Source organism: Notothenia rossii (genome assembly GCF_949606895.1).
Source record: "Notothenia rossii genome assembly, chromosome: 10".
In the NCBI taxonomy this organism is placed as follows: Eukaryota; Metazoa; Chordata; class Actinopteri; order Perciformes; family Nototheniidae; genus Notothenia; species Notothenia rossii.
The window spans coordinates 17,531,571-17,552,626 of NC_136908.1; the positions used below are offsets into that span (position 1 = coordinate 17,531,571).

The 21,056-nt window shown below is 38.6% G+C and overlaps 2 protein-coding genes across 3 annotated transcripts; both read right to left on the reverse strand.

The window, feature by feature from the left end:
- ppt2b (palmitoyl-protein thioesterase 2b) lies at positions 1-7,311 on the reverse strand. The gene is made up of 8 exons (XM_079654895.1): positions 6,842-7,311; positions 5,614-5,767; positions 4,695-4,790; positions 4,013-4,120; positions 3,812-3,895; positions 3,328-3,412; positions 2,795-2,849; positions 1-1,974 (listed from the first exon to the last, which is right to left on the reverse strand). The coding sequence occupies exons 1-8, from the start codon at positions 7,028-7,030 to the stop codon at positions 1,831-1,833; spliced, it is 915 nt and encodes a 304-aa protein (XP_079511021.1). The 5' UTR covers positions 7,031-7,311; the 3' UTR covers positions 1-1,830.
- Positions 7,312-7,868: 557 nt separating this feature from the next.
- cratb (carnitine O-acetyltransferase b) lies at positions 7,869-19,825 on the reverse strand. 2 transcript variants are annotated; one of them, XM_079655328.1, is made up of 15 exons: positions 19,433-19,825; positions 18,280-18,501; positions 17,645-17,763; positions 17,146-17,199; positions 16,623-16,785; positions 15,342-15,516; positions 15,120-15,210; positions 14,411-14,498; positions 14,223-14,323; positions 13,691-13,810; positions 13,330-13,452; positions 12,881-13,016; positions 12,701-12,763; positions 12,482-12,619; positions 7,869-8,719 (listed from the first exon to the last, which is right to left on the reverse strand). In XM_079655328.1, the coding sequence occupies exons 1-15, from the start codon at positions 19,481-19,483 to the stop codon at positions 8,516-8,518; spliced, it is 1,848 nt and encodes a 615-aa protein (XP_079511454.1). In that variant the 5' UTR covers positions 19,484-19,825; the 3' UTR covers positions 7,869-8,515. The 2 variants fall into 2 exon arrangements, with proteins under 2 accessions (XP_079511454.1, XP_079511453.1); XM_079655327.1 differs by having other exon boundaries at positions 16,623-16,788; positions 19,433-19,824.
- Between the last annotated feature and the right edge of the window lie 1,231 nt (positions 19,826-21,056).

Here is a 21,056-nt window from a genome sequence, read left to right on the forward strand (position 1 = left end):
GACATTACAAATTGCCTTTTATTGAGGAATTGACATTGGACACATTTTCCAAATACTGTAGAAATTGTAGGACAGTCAAAATAGTAGTTTCTGTTTAAATGTTAAAAAAAACTGTCCACAACCACATTTACATTTTTAAAGCAATAAAACTTGACCAGAGAAAGGACATCCCTTAAATACTTAATTTATGCAGCTAGGTTAACTAACTTGTCAAAAGCAGGCATGACACAAAGGATGCAGCCATCAAAATAATACTGCAAAGCTAACAACCTTAAAAACAGTTGATCAATTCCCTTCTTTTTATCTGGTTAAACCTTGTGCAATGAATACTTTACTCAATAAAATCCACTTTTTGTTCTATTAAACAATCAATTTTTGCATTGCTTTTTTCCTTTTGAGCAACACCTATTTTGTAACATCCAATAAAATGCAAACGGTTAATAGAAATCCCTTCTGCAACAAACAGACAAACATGTAGGTAAAATGCCTGAGATATCTAAATGGGATGGTAGGTAAAGAGCGCCATGGACAATAGTCTGGTGGACAAGTAAACACTAATATAGCACTGCCCCTCTACAGCCACTCTTCATCCACCCCTCTTCATCCTAAGCACCATCATTAAAGGCAGTGTGTTTTAGCACTTCGGTATGGGACACAAAACACAGAGGCATGAGGGGAAAAGGTAAGGCTTAATCTATGAAATCTCTAAAGCACTGCATGATAACGATAGCATGATATTTACAGTCAGATTTACACATAAATAAAATGGAGGAATACAAATATATAAATTACTTCATCACAAGATGAGCAGGGCAGTGAGTCTGTACATGTAGACACAATAACAGAACGTCGATCAGGCACTGTTGAGTTGTGGGTTGTTTTGAGGTATGTGTGATCAAACACACAAATGGATATATTCTGTGTATTTATTTATTCTAAATAAAGGGGCACTCACTCCACCATTTTTTTACAGTCATGAGGGACTACTGAGCCTGTAAAAACTGTACAAATGTCTCATCTGCAGCATTGATACATGACCCTTCTGAAAGTCCCCTTCTGAAATGCAAATCAAAACTGCTGCAGTCCTCTTTTATGTTGATTTGCTTTACTGTTGCAGGGTGTAATAACATAATGGCTAGTTTAACCTCTACCAAGTTTATAGGAGCCTTCCTATTGGTTGCTTCTTAAAGTTTGGGCCTTTTTATTTTCTGAGAAAATACCTTTAGCACACATGGAAATGCTGGATTTGTTTGACAGCAGAACGGTTAATAAGAAATAATTAAAATATGTAGTTTTACATGTTGATGAAAACCAAGCAGCTGGCTGAAGTTTCATATACTGTACCAGTAATCCCACACCTTCTTAAACATCAAGGTTAAATAATGGTGTACTTCCTCAACGCCGTTTACATGAGAAACAATAAGCATGTGCAGGGTGCAGATGGACGATTTACTACTGTTAAAATAATAATTTAATTTCTCAACTTACAAGGCCCCTATTTACCTCCTCAAATTCACAAACATTAAATGATTTCGAGGACTTATGGTCATGAGAGTGGTATAAATCTCCTTATCTGATACGCTGCAAGAAAGCAAAGTAGTGGAGATTCCCTTTTATGTAACTTAAATAGTTCAGAACCTATAGTCCAAACTTTGCCAGCAAACACTACAATTACGAAGTAATTTCTTGAATCTGTAATCCAAAAATTGAGATGACATGCTTCATAGTTTATAGTAGAGGCAGAGTTTCACACATGGTGGAAATGAAGAGCTCCTTAACCTGCAGGGTGTGTATTTCTGTTTTTTTGTATCTGTGTGTGAGTGTTTTGTTTTACACCAGCCACTTCTCCATGCACAGGTGGAACACAGTCTCATTTGAGTGCCAATACACGTGTTCCACGCCGGGAACAGAACAGATGATCAGATCTCCACGAGCCCCAAGCGTCTTCAGACCAAAAACATCCCTTAAATACATCTGAAACAGGGAAAAAACAAGCAATATGATTTATGGCAAATTTCAGGCATTTATTTTGTAAAATGTCTGTTATTTCTAACAGCTTATTTAGGTTGGAGAACAATTTAAAATCTTTGAAACTTTCTATAAAATAAGTTATTTAGTTGGAAATGTATATATGGTGTCTGCTTGTCAGGTCAATATTTGTTTTTTAGATATCTTTGACCTATATGTTTGCTTGTGCATGACACAATAAATAAATATGGATAGAAACAATATACAATAATGTTAGGGTATTAGTAATGTTCACAAGGGGCAATCATACTTGCCAACCTTGAGACCTCAGAAATCGGGAGCATTCCAAAATGCAAAATGGATCGCCGGAGCTGTTAGATTAACATTAACATGTTTATTGTAGTTGTAAGTGCACTGCCTTGCGGCCTGTAGCACCATCCTTGATGGAGCATAGGCTATGTGTGGGCTGGACCTGTATTTTACAGGAAAGGATTGAGCAGAGGGTAGAGTTGTTGATTCTTGTTCTGTTTTCTGTGACTATCTTCCTCACCCTCTCAGACTTTCAGTTGCACGCTAAAGAGATGCGTTACCATGGAAACCAAACAATGGTGTAACTGTAAAGTCTGAGTGGAAACAGCAGAGTAAATCGGATTTTGTCAGAAATCGGGAGAAATGCGGGATAAATATGACCCCGGGAGGAAACCGGGAGAGGGCAATGAAATCGGGAATCTCCCGCAAAAATCGGGAGGGTTGGCAAGTATGGGGGCAATACAATCAAATAAAGTTTGTTGTTAATGTGTTTCTGTGGAATGATTCTTTCACTCACATCCTGGTGCTGCATCTCAACGACCGTGTCGTTGTCGTCAAAAAATCCAAACTGACTAAAGTCCATGAGGGACAGAGAGAGAGAAAAGATAAAGTGTGAGCATCACATGAGAGTCATCTGATCAGCCACAGTCAAGAAAAAGCAACATTTTCAAAGCAGAGACGTGTGAAGTGAGCGTGAAACATGTCATAGGACAACGGGAAAAAAGGATTTGGTGAAGCAACAACAAGGCTTTCATAAAGGGTATCAATGATACTCTGCACTGGGGTGAAGTTACTGTTACTGGGCGCCTTAAGTGTATGTGCTAAGTAATGTTAAAGCATTTTAATGCAAAAAATGACACCAAAACTTTCAATAAAAAACTTTGAAATGGCTAAGAATGACTCCTTGACTATGTGTACTTTGCCACCAATAACTGGAGAATACTGTAAAACATTTTTGTCTGCAAGAAAGAGCATTACATGAAATCATAAAGCAGAGGAAAAGCGTCAAAGTATTTGTTATAAAATGTTAGCGACAGAGGACGAACTCACCTCGACTGCCAGGGAGTGATGACTCCATCGTCCGGTCCTCCAACCAGCACCAGCTTTTTTATTTTCAGGAAGTTCTTCTTCCACTCTGAGATAGAGAGGTACACTTTAGTACACTTAGTTATGTATGGCTGCACAACATATAGCAATCCAGTATGTACTGTAAGCTCTGCCATTAACTCTACTACGCACTGTGTATGATATCATTTATTAAATATATAAATGATTTGTTTATTATAAATAAATGTATTAAAAAGGGATTACAATTCGAAGACCTGGATAGTCAAAGTTTTTACTGTCAAATGATAGACTAACTGAAACAAAATGCAAGTTTAAAAAACATTTACAGACAAGCCACAACATCCGTCTACTTTTTTGTAGCTATGAGCTCAAACCTACTGTTGCATAATAACAATAAAGCAACATCCCCTGATGGTTACATTCATTCAACTTTTGGATGAGTTTTACCCTCAAAGAATTTGCTGACCTGTTGAATTTGGATTTGATCGCTCGCTGTTGAGCAGAGCCAAATAATCACTGCTGTTCACATACATGTCTCTGTGGTGGGGGTCTGGAGGAAGAGGACAAACAACCAGGATGTCAAAAGACTTATTTAGGAAGCTTTCTTACACTTAATCTCATATCCTTTTCTGAGCTTGACAAGATCCAGAATATAAATAATTCTCACCGTTCCAGTAGTTGCAGATGGAGATCCTCTGACCTACCGATGTGTAGCAGAGGTGGAAGAGGTTGGACTTCACAAACTGTGGGAAGAGGTACCTCAAGTAGTCGGTGTCTGATGAGACAAAGAGCGTGATGAGACACAAGCTTAACGAGTTATGGAACAAACAGTCCTTAACATGTTAAATCTGGAATAACAGATTTTTTGCCAATTTGGGGCGGTAACAGGTTAACAACATAACATTGAAACATAGTCTCTTCTGAGTAGATACAACAACTTGCTGATTTTCTAATCTTCTCTCTCTTTTAGCTTTTTTGTTTTTGTTTGACTCTACCAACTTTTGAGTGAAATATTTGTCTCTTTAACTGCTAAATGCTCCACTATTTACACCAGGTAACCAACATGGGTTGTTAAAGATGTCTTTGCTGGCTGCTGCAGTCGTAGACAACACAATGAGCATTCAGAGTGAACAGAAACGGTGAAGCTCAAACAAGAGCTGAAATCCACTCTAATGGGTTTATAACAGAGAGAAGCTAACATCAGGGGATATTTACAAGGAGTGTTGCCCCTCTAAAAATCACAGATTCACTGAGATTACACATTGTCATTTGATGAATTGTTGTAACAACTATTGATTATAGTTGCTTTAAACATAATCATGTGTTCAGCCTTTAAAAGTAGAACTCACCTCCATACTGCCCGGCCTGCGGCGAGGACAGAGAGATGAAAGACTGGACGTTGTGGTCGTTGAGAGTCGAGAGGATCCCTCTGCAAATAAGCCCACCTGTGAAAATGACACAAGTCTGTACATGAACATTGTTTACACATTTTGGATATTTAATGTACACAAATCATGTTTTTGATTATATATTTTCTTTTCCAGTGTATATTTTTTAGGAGAATTGTACATACAAATGAATTATACATAATGATATGCTACGACTTCAGTCTACACTTTTATTCATTATAAGTTTCCTTTGGGCTTACTATTTCAAAATTAATGACTTTTTTATATACATTATTCTTAATATGTGTATTTAAGTTGTACTTGAATAAACAAAACGGATTGCCTTGTTTTGACCAACAAACAGACAAAAAGGTGCTAAATTTACTATCAGATAAGACAAAGTAAAACATTATGTATTTATTAACTAGTTGTTTTATTTTTAATCTAATCAAGATTGCACACTACTCTTTTTAATATTCATGTTTCAGTTTCAAAAATTGAAACGTCTTCACATAAATATTTGTGGTAACAGGTTGTATAATTTCCACGTGAGTAATTCACTGTTGGGCAAAGGAAATGTCATGGGCATTCACATATATTCCCCTGGTTTTTAACATAGACTGTATATATAGGTTTTTACCAACAGGAACATTCGGCAGTTTGAATAACACACTGCAGGTTGGGAATTTCCAACTCCAGACTGAAAGTGAAATCTCAGGAGTTGAGAAAAAATCCCTTGTAAAGCCCCGTCTTTTAAATAAAAGAGTGAAATACACTGAGGAAACTTATAGCAAGATTGGCACAAATACTTTTTTATCATTTTAAGAGAATACCACATTGAAGTTCATTGTATTTCATTTGCAGACATGCACTCACAGACCTTGAGAGTAGCAGATAAAATGGACCCCGTCTTCTGCATTTTGCATTATTGGGTGAATAGCTTCCTTGAATCCCTCCACCTGTTTCCACATGGGCTGCAGGCTGGCACTTCTGTCAAACAAGTCGATGACGGAAACATTTGTGCCAGGATGAGACTGCAGGAGAAAGAAGAGGAACATTTCACAACTACAACTGCACTTATAGACGTATTAATGGATCACTACTTAATAAGGCCAAAAGCAACATAATGTACATTTGTGTAAACTTCAGTTTGATATCAATTAATATAAGCAATATAGCCATTCTCACATAATCTGATTGTATCTAATGGGGCAATCACATGACTCAACTCCATTTGTAATAAAAGGTCCACAGGGATGTTGAGGTATACCAAATGGAAAGGATGTGCTTTAAATATTCATTGGGCAGTACAGGCTTTCTGAAGTAGACAAACTAGGGTCTTGATTTCCGTTTTCTTTGCCTTCAGAAATATGTTTAGTCTGGTTCCAGTCTAACAGCAGATGTGAAAAATAGGAAGTTAATCTTGGTTTAACCTAATCAACCTTCATAATTAAAATGGCACCACATCCACCGCTATCTTAAAATGTGCGTTTGTTTCAGAAGTGGGTGTGTAAATAATACAATAATTATTTTCAAGAAAAGCTGGACAGGTCACATTATATCAATGTCCATTCATTACCGCGGACTTTACTGAATATAAACCTCCTCAACATAGACTACTAGCCTAATCATCATATTTTATAATCCAAACAGCGCACATTAGCTCAAGAAAGTTATTAATTGTTTTTACATTAACATGCAGTGTGTACAAATTAGTACAGTGCAAACTACAGGTAATATCGTCATATTAAACAGAAATAGCAAATGTACCTCTATAATAATACATTTCAGTGCACCAAACCTTTATTACAGTAGCCTACTGATCACTCAATTTCCCGTGTTATTGCAATTAGAATATTGCAATATATTATATATATATTCTACTCTTATTATAAAAACTGATCAATATTACATAAGATTGCATGTTTTAGGTAGGCCTACACGTTGTACTGATAAGGCAGTGATATAACAAGGCCTGGAGAATATAAAGTATAAGGTCAACCCCTGAAAAAACAAAATGTACCATTCATGTTATAAAGTATAAATATAATAAAAATAGCTAAAAAAGAGGCAAATGTAGCGCCTCACTGTTCATTGGAACCACTTACCTCGTTTATGAACCGCTGTAAGTCTTTAAAATCCCCTGAGCTGTCGAATAAACCGTGCACGATGATCACCGGCTTGTACCCGACCGCTGCAGCCCAGAGACAGGCACCGAGCAGCGGGTAGAGCAGCCCGGCCGCCCCGCTGATCCTCCTCACCCTTCGGCTTGACAAAGCGGGAAGGGAGTCCTTCATTTTATCCCAGAACTATTTTTAAAAAACCCGCTTAAATCGTGTTAAAAATAAAAGAGATTACTTTCAAATGTAAATAAAAACATAAAATCTTGATGTTTTTGCTAATGTTTTGCTATCATCTTCATTTCCATTTTTTGCCCAAGCTGCGGTAAAAAAAAGAGCTAAAATGTCGCGCATCAGTCCCTTGAATACTCTGTTTTACACTAGTTGTATATTGCTTACTTAAAAGAAAAACAGCTGCAGCGCTTTGCTTTGGTTCCTTTTGTTTGTTCCGGTTTAAATTAAACGTGATGCGGCGTCTGTAACGTCATTTCCGGTTTCAGCTCGTCCAATCAGCAGCTTGGGCACATAACACTCCCCTACAGTATGTTACTAAAAAGGTAAACAATTTGTTTTGAATGAAAAATGATAAATGTCGTTGTTCAGATATTCATTTTACATCACAAATATGTGTCTTTCTTTAATAATGTTGTACTAATACTGTTCACTTGCATAGCAGAACAAGAAAGGGATGAGTGTTGGTTCTCACATTTCTGTTTACTGCAAATCCCACATCATTGTTGTCTCCTTTGCACATGTACAATTCATGTAGGCCTACTGGATTTCCCTAATATTTTCTTAATTTGAAATGAACTTTAATGTCCAAAGTAGAACAGGATTATTGAAACAGCACATCAAATCGGTGTTGCTTGTTCCCTATCTCAGTGGGTCAGCGGCCTGAGAAGTCGCACTAGTACGACAAGCAGACTTTTGGAACAAACACAGCTGCACCTTTGCCAATCACTGTACTCTCACTCTCTCACACACATTCACACAAATCATTAAAAATGCAAAACCATGTGATCACAGGCTTTATTAACCAGTCCTGCAGGTTGAGAGTAGAACAATAGGTCGTAGCGAGGAGGAGTGCCAAAGCCTCTTTACATTCATTTCAGCATAAAGTAATTTCTGGCTTTTGGTCCATTTCAAACAGAAAGTTTAACAAGACAATAAAGGGTTTCCAAAGACATGTATATATTAAAGCTGATGTGCAACAGCTGGAACATATGTATTCACAATAGAGGGTACTAGAAAGCCTACAGGTCATCCCATGACATGGGAGTGCAGTCAGTTTCTACAGACACGTTTTGGCTTGTTCTGATCAATGACTGAGTGTCAGGTTGACTTTGTTTTGGTTTCACATAATGGAGCATTAGATGCCCTTTAAGTGCTTTTGCTGGAGAGCATAATGTAGGCTGCTTGGTTAGCTCTTGCAAGAAAAGAAAAGGAAAGTGATTTATTGCTTCATGAAAAAAGCATTAAAAAAGCATCAAAAGCACCTCAGAGACAGTTTTCTGCCTTCAAAATTAGCTCAGATTTAACCGCTCTAGTGAAGCATTACATGTACAAGATAACATTCAAAACAAGCCGTATGAAGACAAAAACATTGATAATAACATCTTCTTTATTTTCCCAGGTTAGAGAGGTTGGGGAACAGGAGCAGCTCTACACGGTAGGCTGCAGTAGCTCCTGTAGCTGACACAGAGTGTCCTTCAAGGTGAGAGCCAATGTTTCCGCATGTGTTTCCTCACAGCAGTTGAAGGCGGTGATGGAGAAGTGTACGTGGTCTGCTTGAGGGTTGTAGCAAATGGCATAACCGTCAGGAACGAGGGGGCCGAAACACATCACGCTGTCTGTGTTCGCAGGCACCTGAAGGAGCAAGAGGGAGGATGAACGTGAGCTCATGTACCAAAAGAAAGAGAGTTAGACATGAACAAATATCTCACAGCATTGTCTTCTGGATTTCAAATACTTAATTAATTTTAGTATTGAGCAAATTAATCATGAAAGTAGTTGTTCCTTTCCTTTCTTTTCTTGATAACCTCATTATCCAGCCCTTGTTTTTTTATTTACATTAAATTACATGTTACTTGTTAGACGCTTTTATCCAAAGTGACTTACATACTCAATATTGTGGGCAATCCCCACAGGAGCAATTTGGGGTGAAGTATCTTTCCCAGGGACACAACGACATGCGGACTGCAGTGGGGTTTGAACCTGTGCCCCCCCTGATCCGAACACCAACGCACTAGACCACTACGCCACCCGTTTATTTAACCTTTATTTAACCAGATAAAAAGCATTGAGATAAAATCTCATTTGCAATGCTGACCTGGCCAAGAAGGCAGCAACGTTACACATAAAACATTTACACAAACATATAAAATACAGAGAACATAACTAAGAAAACAAAAGACGAAAAAGCAGTCACTACATTGTGCACATTAGGACAGTAAGAAAGGCACACTCCTTATTACTGCAAGAGCAGCTGGTGGTAAGCACTTCAGACTACTTCAATTTAACACATGCTATTGAGACAAGTGCTGTCAGTTTGAGGCGTGATTGAAGGTCATTCCAAGACCAAGGACCATAATAAAAAAGACCCCTTTTTCCAGCCTCAGTCCGCACAGCAGGAACCTGGAACCGTATCCAGGCACTGGATCTGAGGTTGTAAGAGTCACAAACTGGAGCAAATCTGGCACATATGTACAGTGGAAACTTACCTAAAATGGCTTTATACATTAATAAAAACCAATGCTGCATCCTACGCATACTAAGTGAGGACCATCCAGTTAGGCTATATTATATATATATATATATATATATTTTTTTTTTATTATCAATGATCAGTCCTATAGGGTGCATTTGATATATAATGCAGTGCAGCATGGTAGAGTGGGTCAAGTTTGGCCAAAACAGTGGGACAGGCAAATCTATAAATGGTATCACCGTAGTCCAGCTGGGACAGGAATAAGCCAGAGACCAACCTTTTACGGGATGAAGTTGAAAAACAACATTTAAGTCTGTAAAGGAAGCCAAGAGTGAATTTCAATTTCTTTGATAGAACTTCAATATGGTATTTGAAGTTCAGATTACTGCGTAAATATTATTCAAGCAAGCAATGGCTAAAATAGTGCTTGCTAATATTGGGGGAAATTTCTTAAGAGATTTCTCTTCCCCCCGCAGTTGACATGCCATTAAATGGCACATACAATACATGATATAAAGACAAAACTCATAAATGTCATTAATATCAAAACATCTGACAACTACTGGCTTTTACTAATTAATCTATTGATCTAATGCAGACTCATTAATCGTTGTTCTATGCATATTAACGGCTAGAGACTGAGAAAGTGTGAAAAGGAAGTAGTGTTGACTGATGAATTAATCAACAGGGAAAAGAAAAGCAAGAAAACTCCCATTATGAAGCAGATGGTTATATTGTAAAGGGGTAATAACCAGTGTTGGGTGTATTGCGTTACAAAAGTAACGGAGTTACAGTAATATATTACATTACTTCGTTAGAGCAAAAAGTAACGCATTACTAATGAAATGTGGGTAATATATTACCCGTTACAATGCTCAGTAACGCAGTTACAATACATTTTAACCCGAAATTAAATGGTGTTTTGTTTTTTAAGAATGTACTAACATAGCGAGACATTCCGACACCAGACAAATTGTGCGGGTAGATTAGTAAACCTGGTGTATTTACCCTTCAGGCTTTGCGTCGGGATCTTCGGGGCAGTTGAATGTTATGCACCCTCTTTTAAAAAAAAAAGAACGGAGCGAAAAATACAAAGAAAAAATGGTGTCAGGTGCGCGTGACCTGCTCCGCTGTGCGTGCATCATTTCCAAAGTGCTTCCACAGCAGTGACTCACATCTGTGGATAATCATTTATACGAAAATGGTTAAAGCAACCATCACTAAACGCCAGCAACACTGCATCTACTGCAGACAGTAGCAACAGGTCAGATGGGGACATCACGTTACCCTCCGTTGTGGACACTAGCTTACTCCCGCCTGACTCGCCGTCCTCGCCCCCGGAGCAGCAGTCTTCGTCGCCCGAAACTAAGCCGCCCCTCTTCGGCCCGCAGGTGCCAGGATACCACGGCAAAACAGAGCCTGCCCAGGTATATCTAAACAAGTATCCGCCTGTACAGTGGGGTAAGGCGCTCATTTTGCAGCTCGTGGTATACAAATAGACAATGGAGTATTCATGTGGAAATAGAGCCATATTCTGCCATGCCTGTAGAAATGTTGGGTCAGAAATAATGTATACAATAGCACAGATGCCTTCACCACGAATGGCTACAAAAATCTCGTATCCCAAGCTTATCAACGAGCTGATGTTGCAGTTGAAATGTTCTCCAGGTCACAAAGTCAACCTCACATGATGATGTGATACCAGTTTTCAAGCACAGTAAATATTCTCTTCCCAGAGTATATGATGGGACCAAGGTGATGATTTAGTACATGGCTTTAATAATACTTTTGCTTTTCAATGTTTGCCATTTCAAACCATGAGCTGGTTCAAATCATATTTGCCTTGATTTACAATAATGTGCTCATTTCTTTTATCAGTACAGCTTTAAGCTTTTGTGCTTTTCTTTGCCATAGTCCACTTTGGACTATATGAAATATTTCAGGATTGCACTTTTAACTCACTTGAAATGTTCTCACTTGCTTGATTTCAAAACATAGCAAATGCCATAATCTGTTCATTGGGGACCATAACATCAACCCTATTTTTCATTGCTGTTGCCAGCAACTATTGCTCATGCAAACCTACTACAGCTGCGCCCCCTGTGATCTCAGAGGCATTTTGTTCTGGAACCAGGCCTGTACATGGCCATATACTAAACAAACTACAGAGCCCATTCCGTGTCCTGTTATTGTTTACTTCCTGTCTGCCTTCTTCTGGTGATTTATCTGACGTCCAGCACTCCGTCTTTTAACCTCTTTTCCTTTCTCTTTCTTGATCCTCCTTAGCAACCTTCATTATAGTCCTTGACAGTGGTCTGTACTGTATTAACAACGTGTCACATGTTAATAATTTACAATCAGAATCGAGTATTCAACTAAGCCGTGTAATAAAGGTTGTTATGCTACACCACATTGCCCTTCACTGGATGTATAATGAGCTGCACTAAGCTATCAGCATTTAAAATACCTAGCCATTCTTTTGGTGAAATTAACAAAAAAGTAACTAAAGTAGTGTAACTCATTACATTTCAGAGAAAGTAATATTGTAATGTAACTTATTACTTTCAAAAGACAGTAATAAGTAATATGTAATATATTACATTTTGGAAGTAACTTGCCCAACACTGGTAATAACACAAAATGTAAAAATAGAGTCATAAAGACAACACAAGCTTCTGCACAGAACATCAGCAGGGTGATTGCTGGAAACTCCTAAATTACATTTCGTGGCAGTAAATATGCCACATTAAGAGAACATCACATGTCGCATAACAGAAAAACTACTGATTCACCTGCTGAAAGTTCCCTCGTATATTTTCACTGTGTCATAAAACAAAGACAAATTCCTCTTGTGCTACATGACTGTCAATTACTTCCATAAAACAGACCAGCAAGCCACACTTGTACACACAGAAACACACCTGTCCGGTCCGGAGTTTCCAGTGTGTTGCAAGGCCGTAAGCGGTGTCCATGAAGATTTTGGGGATGCTCAGTCCTTCCTCGATGGCCTGCAGCTTGAGCCCCAGCAGGTGGTTGTCTATGCCGTGTCCATTAAGTACCTGCACAGAGCCGATAAAGAGATTTCTGTTGTGTTTATCAGTTAATATCAAATGACAAATGAAAGTTGACTTGTCACTCACCTGATGAGTCAGAGCTGTGTAGGCATCAACAGCTTCTCTGAACAGCTGTAGCTTTGCTTCGTGCTGCAACACAAGAAATAAAACACGCTATGATTCCATCTCTCCACACCAGCATGTCTTTCACATGCTGAAATAAATGCTGTGTTAGCCACAGGGGATCAATTGTGTGGTGTTTCTCACCGAGACAGATGGATCATCGAAGGCCTGAATGAACTTGAGCGTCTGGTTTGTGGGCGAGCGGATGTACTCGGTTCTTCCTCCTTTAAACATCCTCTGAGAGGCGATATCACAGGCAGGACAGACCTCATTGTGGACTCTAAAAACAAAAAGGAAAGGAGTTAATGGAGTAAAACCTAATAGCACTGTTCAATTCAATATTTGTTCATCAACATTGTACGCTACAGGGCAAACAATCGGCTATGTTTTGACACTCCAGTTTCCATAAAAGTTTGTTGGATACAAGCAGGAAGTATACTGTTGCCATTGATTCGGTTAGATTTGTGCTACAATTGAAGCCCATTTCTTTGGCCTAAATTGAAAAGGATGCTGAATTAGCTAGTAGCAGTTCTGTTTGCCACACAGCCACGTTTTAACAGACTACTTGTGTGTTAGTGTGTCATGTGGCGGACCTGTAGTAGGCGAGCTGCAGGGCGACCTGGATGAAGGAGTTTGGACTCAGGTTGTGCTGCTTAGGAAGCTCCTTGCCAAACTTTTTGAAGTTGAACACGTTCACGTCAAGGTCGTTGATTAGTCTGCAGGAGATTTCAAAAACATTACAAACAGACTTATAGGAAGGGCCTTGATCTCAAAGGTCAATGACAGCTTCCTTTCCTGATAAACGTGTTTACACCTCTGTGGCTAAGGCCACATCAGCTTTGTTAGTTTTTCAAGACAAAGCAAACATGTAGCCTACGCTGAGCAGTGAGGGCATTCTTCTCTTATCATCACAAGCACTCATCGTGAACTCTACATTTATAGTGTGAAACTTACATATCGAGGTTCTGCTTGGCATGCTCTATGTCCCTCTTGATTTCTCGGTCTATGTTAAAGTAAAGCTTCTTGGGCATCGGTAGAGGAACCAGTGGCGCTCTCTTTGGGTCTGGCTTCTCACTGCAGTCAAGAAAACATAAAAGTGTGCATGATGTAAAGCTTTGTAAGATTTTATAATAATATATTATTATTAAATCAGAGTACTTTTATTCAGTAACACAGGTAATCTTTGTGAGTGTTGCTTGGAGTTATTAAGCACCCTTTAATAAGAATGTTAGCAGCAGCTTTTAAACGATTCTTTATACACATTTTTTAAGGAAATGCATTACAATTGGGCCTCAAAAACCATTAGACATGTGGACAGTACTTTCATGTCAGCATAGTCTTCATTTAATATGGTCCAGCATGGTAAGCACTATATATAGATACATTTAACCAAGTAACTTACTTAATACACAATAAAGAGATAATACCACTAAGTAAACAGTAGTGAGAACAGGATATTATCTCGTCTCGTCTCATGTTATCTCACCAGTAATCGAGGATGTGATGCAGCAGTTCTGCTATGGGCGGACCCTCGGCTGTGGCTGGTTCATACAGAAGACCCCACGAGCCGTCCTCGCCCACCACAAACTGTTGAGACAAACACACAGACACAGTCAGACTGCTGTATCAATATGTCAGCTTTTCTTGTCATACGTGAATACTGCTGCTGCTCACCTGCAGAGTTTTATCAAACCAGCGGTTGCCGCTGTTTGAGAACGTCCCACCTCCGTGCAGAATCTGTGCTGCCTTGCGACTGGCATACCTGTCAATCAAAGTTGGAAAAAACAAGATGGACACAAAGAAACAAAATAATAAGAAGTCACTGGTGGCAAGTACATTTAGGCAAGTACTGTGCTTTAGTGCAATTCATGAATACTTTTAAATGACTATTTCCATTTTTGATAAGTTCAGATAATGGTATTTCTGATGATGGTTTTGCTTAAGTAAATTTGATGTTTGTTTGTTGTCTGTTGCATGTTTCTTATATAATACATTTCTTTTGCTATTCTTTTGTAAAATAAATATTGCTTTAAGCTTAGAGTCTGTTTTAATCACTTATTAGAACATTGGAGCCTCAAAATTTGAATAATCCTGCTTAAATCAAGGTAAAAGAAGAAAAAAGAGGACTAACTATAAGGACCGGAGTACTTCTTCATCCATTACAAGTGATCGCCTGGCCTTGAAATATATGTACGCTGTTGCTTAAGAACCTGATGTCAACACACAATGGTATCTTAACAAACACACAGGATTGCTCAACACAAATACCTGAGTGGGGACGGAACAGAGGAGGCAGAAAGAAAGAGTTAGAAATGCAGCTTGTTCGTGTCAGTGTGTGTGTGTGTGTGTGTGTGTGTGTGTGTGTGTGTGTGTGTGTCCATACTTTTCATCCGATATCCTCATGACGGGAGAATCCAGACACAGAGAGAAAAGTCCTGTCTCTATCAGCCGCACTGATTCCTTGTTGAGTTTATCTGAGTCATAAAAGGAAGAAATAAAAAGACAGTAATAACTTAGTATTTATAGATGTCTCGGTTTATTCAGTGACATGCACAGTAAAGGCCTCTTACACCCTTTTCTAGGTCTGCATGTAGCTCCGATGTACCTCTCAGCAGCCGGTCGTAGGCCTGTCCCCAGGTGTGACGGTGCTCGCTGGTCAGAATGCCCATCGGCTCTTTGTCCGTCTTCCATGACTGAGAGCGGATCCTCAGCAGCTGCCCGTGGATCTGACTCTCCGTCATCCGAGAGCCGTCGCTGTTGTAAACCTCCAGCTGGAAGAACTAGAAGAAAAACAGGAGGCCATCTTTGTTACGCCTGTCTTCTATGAATGATTTATTGAGAAACGTTGGATTGGTTAAGCTTTCACTACGCAATGTTTTCCAAGATACAGACCGTCTCCAGGAGGGCTGTGTTCTCAGTTAGCACATTGCTTGTTATTATTTAAGCTCTGGGGCTTTTTTCTTTGTCTTTGTCTGCTTCCAACACAAATACTACATTAACAGCACCAACAATTATTCTGTTAATCGATCAGCCAATCCTCAAAAAATGTACCAAAAACTATTCGATAATAACAATAAAGATATGATAGGATAAGATAAAACCCAATTCATCCCAAGAAAAATTGCAGTGCAACATCTTCAAGTGGGATGAGTGCATTACAATACATACAATGCCAAAATAATTAATCAATTAATTAATTAAGTCAATTTTAAAAGTAAAATGACCAAAAACTCACTTGTTCCAGCTGTTTTTAATAAAAATCATTTGCTGATTTTCCTTTTTCAGTATAATACATTTTTTAAATATTTTTTCCTTTTGGAATGTTGGTGACTGGAACTGCTGCCCCCGCAACCCGACCACGGATAAGCTGGAGAAGATGGATGGATGTTGGTGACAAAAATAAAAAAACATTTGAATGACTTTCATTTAGGAAAAATCTTGTTTGTGGCCTTCATCAGTTGTTATTTAAAAATTAACCAAGATAGGGTTAGCTGGAGAATCAGCAAAATATTTTCAAAGACAATTACAGGCAGATTTTTACATTATTATAATAACATTATTAGCATGAAAACTAACTTTACCTCATATAGAAAAGAGATGGTAAATTAAAGGTAGTGAGAATGAGGCTTTAATAGCACTGCTTTCAGATTGGTTTGGTTTCCTTTCTCTGACCTGCTGCCAAAACTAAAGAGATTCCCAATGATCTGCACATTTGTAATTGGTTAAGACAAGGAATCAAAATAATAAAAAAGAAAACAAACAGAGGTGTGATAACACAAGACTCAACATGTCTGCACTGTGGTATGATTTACAATCCAATAAGGATGATAAAGATCAGAGAGACTAAAAGAGCAAAACATTTTAAAATCAGACTGCTTCATCCCACCTGGTAGTTCCTGACCACTGTGATGTGTGTCGGCGAGCGTCGGGCGCGCCCATAGTGAGCGATGTGGTCGTGTTTGGGGCCGGGGATCCTGCAGGAGGAGAAGAGGAGCGGGTAGAGCTCCATGCACAGAGGCTTCCCTCGCAGGTGCTCCAATGGCAGCTGGCCGCTGAAACAGAGAAGCACACACATGCATCTTAATGTTTGTATGATATAATGAGTACAAAAGCTATGTTTCCCTCTGTACTGTAGATACAAAGTATCTGATCACTTCTCTGTGTTGTGTAGTCAACACTTTATAGATTAGCCCATACCAGACTAAAACTCTACAAATGGATGTTATAGCTTGTGAATGCTATGTAAAATGTCCATCTGCAAACTTACAACAGCTTTGAAGTAAAAATTAGTGAAAAAACTATTTTTCTTTGATATGCAGTGGAGAATCTGTATTTTGTTTGTACATGCGGCGATTCATTCATCTGAATACCTTTAAAACAAGCTTTTTGAATATGTCAGTCATACTTACGTGTTGATTATGGCCTTAAAGTCTAGAACTGCTGCAATGAGTTTGGATGAAAACCTAAATGGAGACAAAGGTTGTGTTTGTATTATGTAACACAGTAACATTATGTGATCTCTTTTTAACATGCACAGACGGAAATGAATTAATTTACAACACAAACAGTCATTCATTAACATATGCTCGAGGAGTCAAATTACATTTTGGAGATTACTTATACGCCGGCGTTTTTAAAGGGCAACATCATGACCCAGTGTTTTTACTGGAAACAAAGACACATCACAGCACACCCTTATTTATTATATTTTATTGTTTTTGGGGGGATATTTTAATTTATGAACCTCCAGCAATGACAAATACTGGAAGTTTGAAACAATGATGTAACAACAAACAATACAATTGCTTTCAGAAAGTATCACTATCTTAGTTTTCTATAAAAGCAGTACTAGTGTACACTCTGCTTCATCAGTGTGTCTGTAGTGTGTGTATGATATCATTGACTCACACTAGCTGGCTCCTCCAGCCGTTATAATCTCTCCTGGGCAGAGAGATGGCCGGGTTTGAATGCACTGGTAGCGGCTGTCTGCTCTCCAAGTACGCCCACTGCACCCACAAGGGAGAGATCTACAGGGGAGAGAGGCCACACACACATAAATAGGACTGACATTTAACTCTTGTAAAAGGTTTCCATGTATCAGGGTGGAACAGATTTTTTTCAAAGAAGAAATCACAGTTAAAAGATATTACATTTTGAATACATTTTAAGCATTGAAATATAAGTATTCTTGTGCAAGGTTTTTGGCGGATGCATGTCGTTTTTGTTGTGAATTTGTGCTTTTTCTATCGAAGCCTTTTCCTTGTATAATTCCGTTACTTTGCTGACAATAACAAAAACACTGGAATTGATTATTTTTGGTTGTTTGGGGTCAGAGCTACCTTTCTACAAGAGTGGAAGGGAAGGTGCTGTTTTGCTTTTTGGCACCACTGCTTTAGCCTGATATTGATACCTAGCAGTGATGTTAAATCTGCCTGTGAGTGCTTCAAACATACCACTGCTGCTGCTGCTCTATCTGTGCTTTATTAAAAACACCCATATCTGTCATCCGTCACATTTCCCACACTAATACAGCGGACACAGACCCAGTTCTTTGTGCGTCTGGCTCTCTTCTCCAGTCCTGCCTGCAGCCGTGCACCAAGGCCCCCGGGCCTACCAAACTCCTGCACCATCCTGCGGGTGTGGCTGAGCTCATCGGGGGGCAGCAGGGGCTCCAGGCTCCTGAGGTAACTCTGCAGCGTCTGGACCAGAGGGGGCACCGGCTGCGGGGGCACCGAGGAGAAACACAGCTCCTGCCTCAAAGAAACCTGGAAGAAAGGGAGAAGTTTAAAGATTGTTTTTCTTCTTTTTCCATCTTTTTAATGTTTGAGCTTCACTGTACAGAATGATGACAGAATGTGCAGAGCTTGACACTAAGAATGGATTTTATAGTGAAGTAGAGCTGCAACTAGCACTTATTTTCATCATCATTTATTGTTTGGTCAGGAAATAATGATAAATGTCCATCCCAGTTTTTGTAAGTCCAACGTGATGTCCTGAAGTTTAATTTTGTCAGTCGAACACCCAATTATATTCAGTTTATTAAGATGTAAAAAAAGGGAAAAGCAGGAAATCTCCCTTTTTTAGAAAATGTGTGGAAATGTTTGAATGGAAAAATATTTAAATAGTAAATAGACTATCAGAATAGTTGGTGATTATCTTTCTGGCCATCAACTAATCTTACAAAGGAGAAGGAGTATATATCCTTTCTAAGATGTTTTATACAAATAATAAATAAATATGACATAGTATAACAACTCAACTTTGCAACACTCAGGTGTACATTTCAGGTAATATTTTCCATTTGATTTATTGTTGTTATATATTTTGGTAAAATACCTTTATATTTTACAAAATTATGTATATGTATCGTATCATATCATATGAGGGGGGGGGGGTGTTAAGGATATGGCTGTTCAGTGCACACTCCCAAATAGTGACGTTATAAGAGTAACCAAAGTTTTGGTACAGTTTCACTGTATGTCAGCTCAGTGCAATGACTTCCATGAAAGTTTGACTTAATGCCAATAACAGCAGGGAAGGACCATAGGGCAGGACTAGGGGGCGTATCAAAATAGGAAGTGTAGAAGTTATGACAGTAGAAACATGATCAGCGGCCTCCTTTTCGACTAATAACAGTGCATTAAAAGCTATAAACCAATATGTAAACAGTATGACAGAAAACAGAAAACGACTCACCCGAGACAGCCATGCTCTGCAGGTTCCTGGTTGGATTTTCCTCCAAATCATGGTTCCTTAAATCAGAAATCCACCCCTTGTTGCATCTGTGTCACAATAGGCAGCTTTGAATTTATATTCTGATAACTTTCTGCACAGTCTCCACAGTCAGGTCGTCAAAGTCAAGAAGAAATCCCTCCTCCTACTTCTTCTTCATGGTGGACGCAGAAGAGAGTCGTCGCTCGATGGATCCTAGTTTGACAACATCAGCGCATGTATGCATGTGGTAAAAAGAAAAGTGTTGTATCTTCAAACTGCGAACATGCAAAGATGCACGTACTGAGCTGAACTGAACTGACGCTGCAAGTCTGCACACGTGTTCACGTGAAAATGTTGCTGTAAACAGCTACGTCACCGAGCCACGAACGAACTTTTAAGTGAACGACGGGAGCCGGCTCGCGCCCGCGAACGAGAGTTTTTTTTGTGTGTTTTTGTTATTGTTAAGTAGTATTGTTATTGTACAAGACAGAATGATATGATGATCTCCGCGCTACGGGTGCTCCGTGCATGCATGCAGTGACATGTAATATCCAAGGATTAGAGACGGTTGGATGCTGCTGTTTTGCACATTGCAATACGTTTATTATTTGTATTATGTTTTTTTATGATTAGAGACGGTCGGATGCTTTATTTAGGATTATCTTTAGGCTCAGCAAATATGTGATGTCAGCTGCATGTTGCTGTCTTTTTTTCTTTAGTTAATACTGAAATAGAGCCCTGCTTTTTTGTTAGGGCTTTTTCTTTAAATACAATTTTAAAATGTCGATATAGCCCCTTTTTTTTTTTAAATGTCTATGTGCTTAAGTTTTTACAGGTGTTGCTATATCTGCTTTGTGTAGCGTGGTTCTACAAGCAAGTCAGTGCATTCATTGGGTGGTATGATATCAGAGAGTTACAAGGGTCTGTAAACGCAATGGCCACAATCATTTATATTTTAAAATGTAATTTTTACTTTTGAATACTTCAGAACAAAGGATGTAGGCCTATTGAATCATGTAAATGATATATGCCTATACATATAAATCATTAGTCCAAACAGGGCTACATTTGATTGAATTATAAAAAGTATATGTGGTAAAATGAAGAGCCATTTGGGAGCCGAAAGAGCCGGCTCTTCTTGGTGAGCCGAGCCAAATGATCCGGCTCACTAAAAAGAGCCGGAAGTCCCATCGCATCCCTCCGCATGGTGTCGCTATTACACTCATCATCAACGAGGTTCAGTTTTATATTTTTTCTTTTTGACGCTTTGGGTCTGTTTCTCTTTTTAAATTCATTTTGTGACTCGTTTTTAAATCTTTTAAAATGAACCAGTGGTACAGGAAGTATTCAGACTCTTTATGTAAACCTATTTCTTAGGAAACTGAAGCCTCTATTTTTCTGTATTTGAATTTGCATATATTTTTTAAAGCTTTAATTATTATTATTTTTTTATTGTTTTTTATTTCTTTTGTTGTTAAATTGACTTGACAATTTATTTTCATGATTTTAATTATCCTCATTATAATCATAGCATGTATTTCAGATGACTGCACTATCCAGTCTTGGACTGGAAAAGCAATAAGGAAAGGCCTTATTTTAATCAAAA

Excerpts from the sequence above, each read along its gene's own strand:
- ppt2b (XM_079654895.1), bottom strand. The coding sequence starts at position 7,030 with ATGAAGGACTCCCTTCCCGCTTTGTCAAGCCGAAGGGTGAGGAGGATC. Across the intron at positions 4,791-5,613 it reads TTTTATCTGCTACTCTCAAG|GTGGGCTTATTTGCAGAGGG; the intron begins GTCTGTGAGTGC and ends TCATTTTCACAG. Across the intron at positions 3,896-4,012 it reads CATCTGCAACTACTGGAACG|ACCCCCACCACAGAGACATG; the intron begins GTGAGAATTATT and ends CTCTTCCTCCAG.
- cratb (XM_079655327.1), bottom strand. The coding sequence starts at position 19,483 with ATGATTTGGAGGAAAATCCAACCAGGAACCTGCAGAGCATGGCTGTCT. Across the intron at positions 17,200-17,644 it reads GGCTGGAGGAGCCAGCTAGT|GTTTTCATCCAAACTCATTG; the intron begins GTGAGTCAATGA and ends GTCTCCATTTAG. Across the intron at positions 13,017-13,329 it reads CTGCAGCTCGCCTACTACAG|AGTCCACAATGAGGTCTGTC; the intron begins GTCCGCCACATG and ends TTTTGTTTTTAG.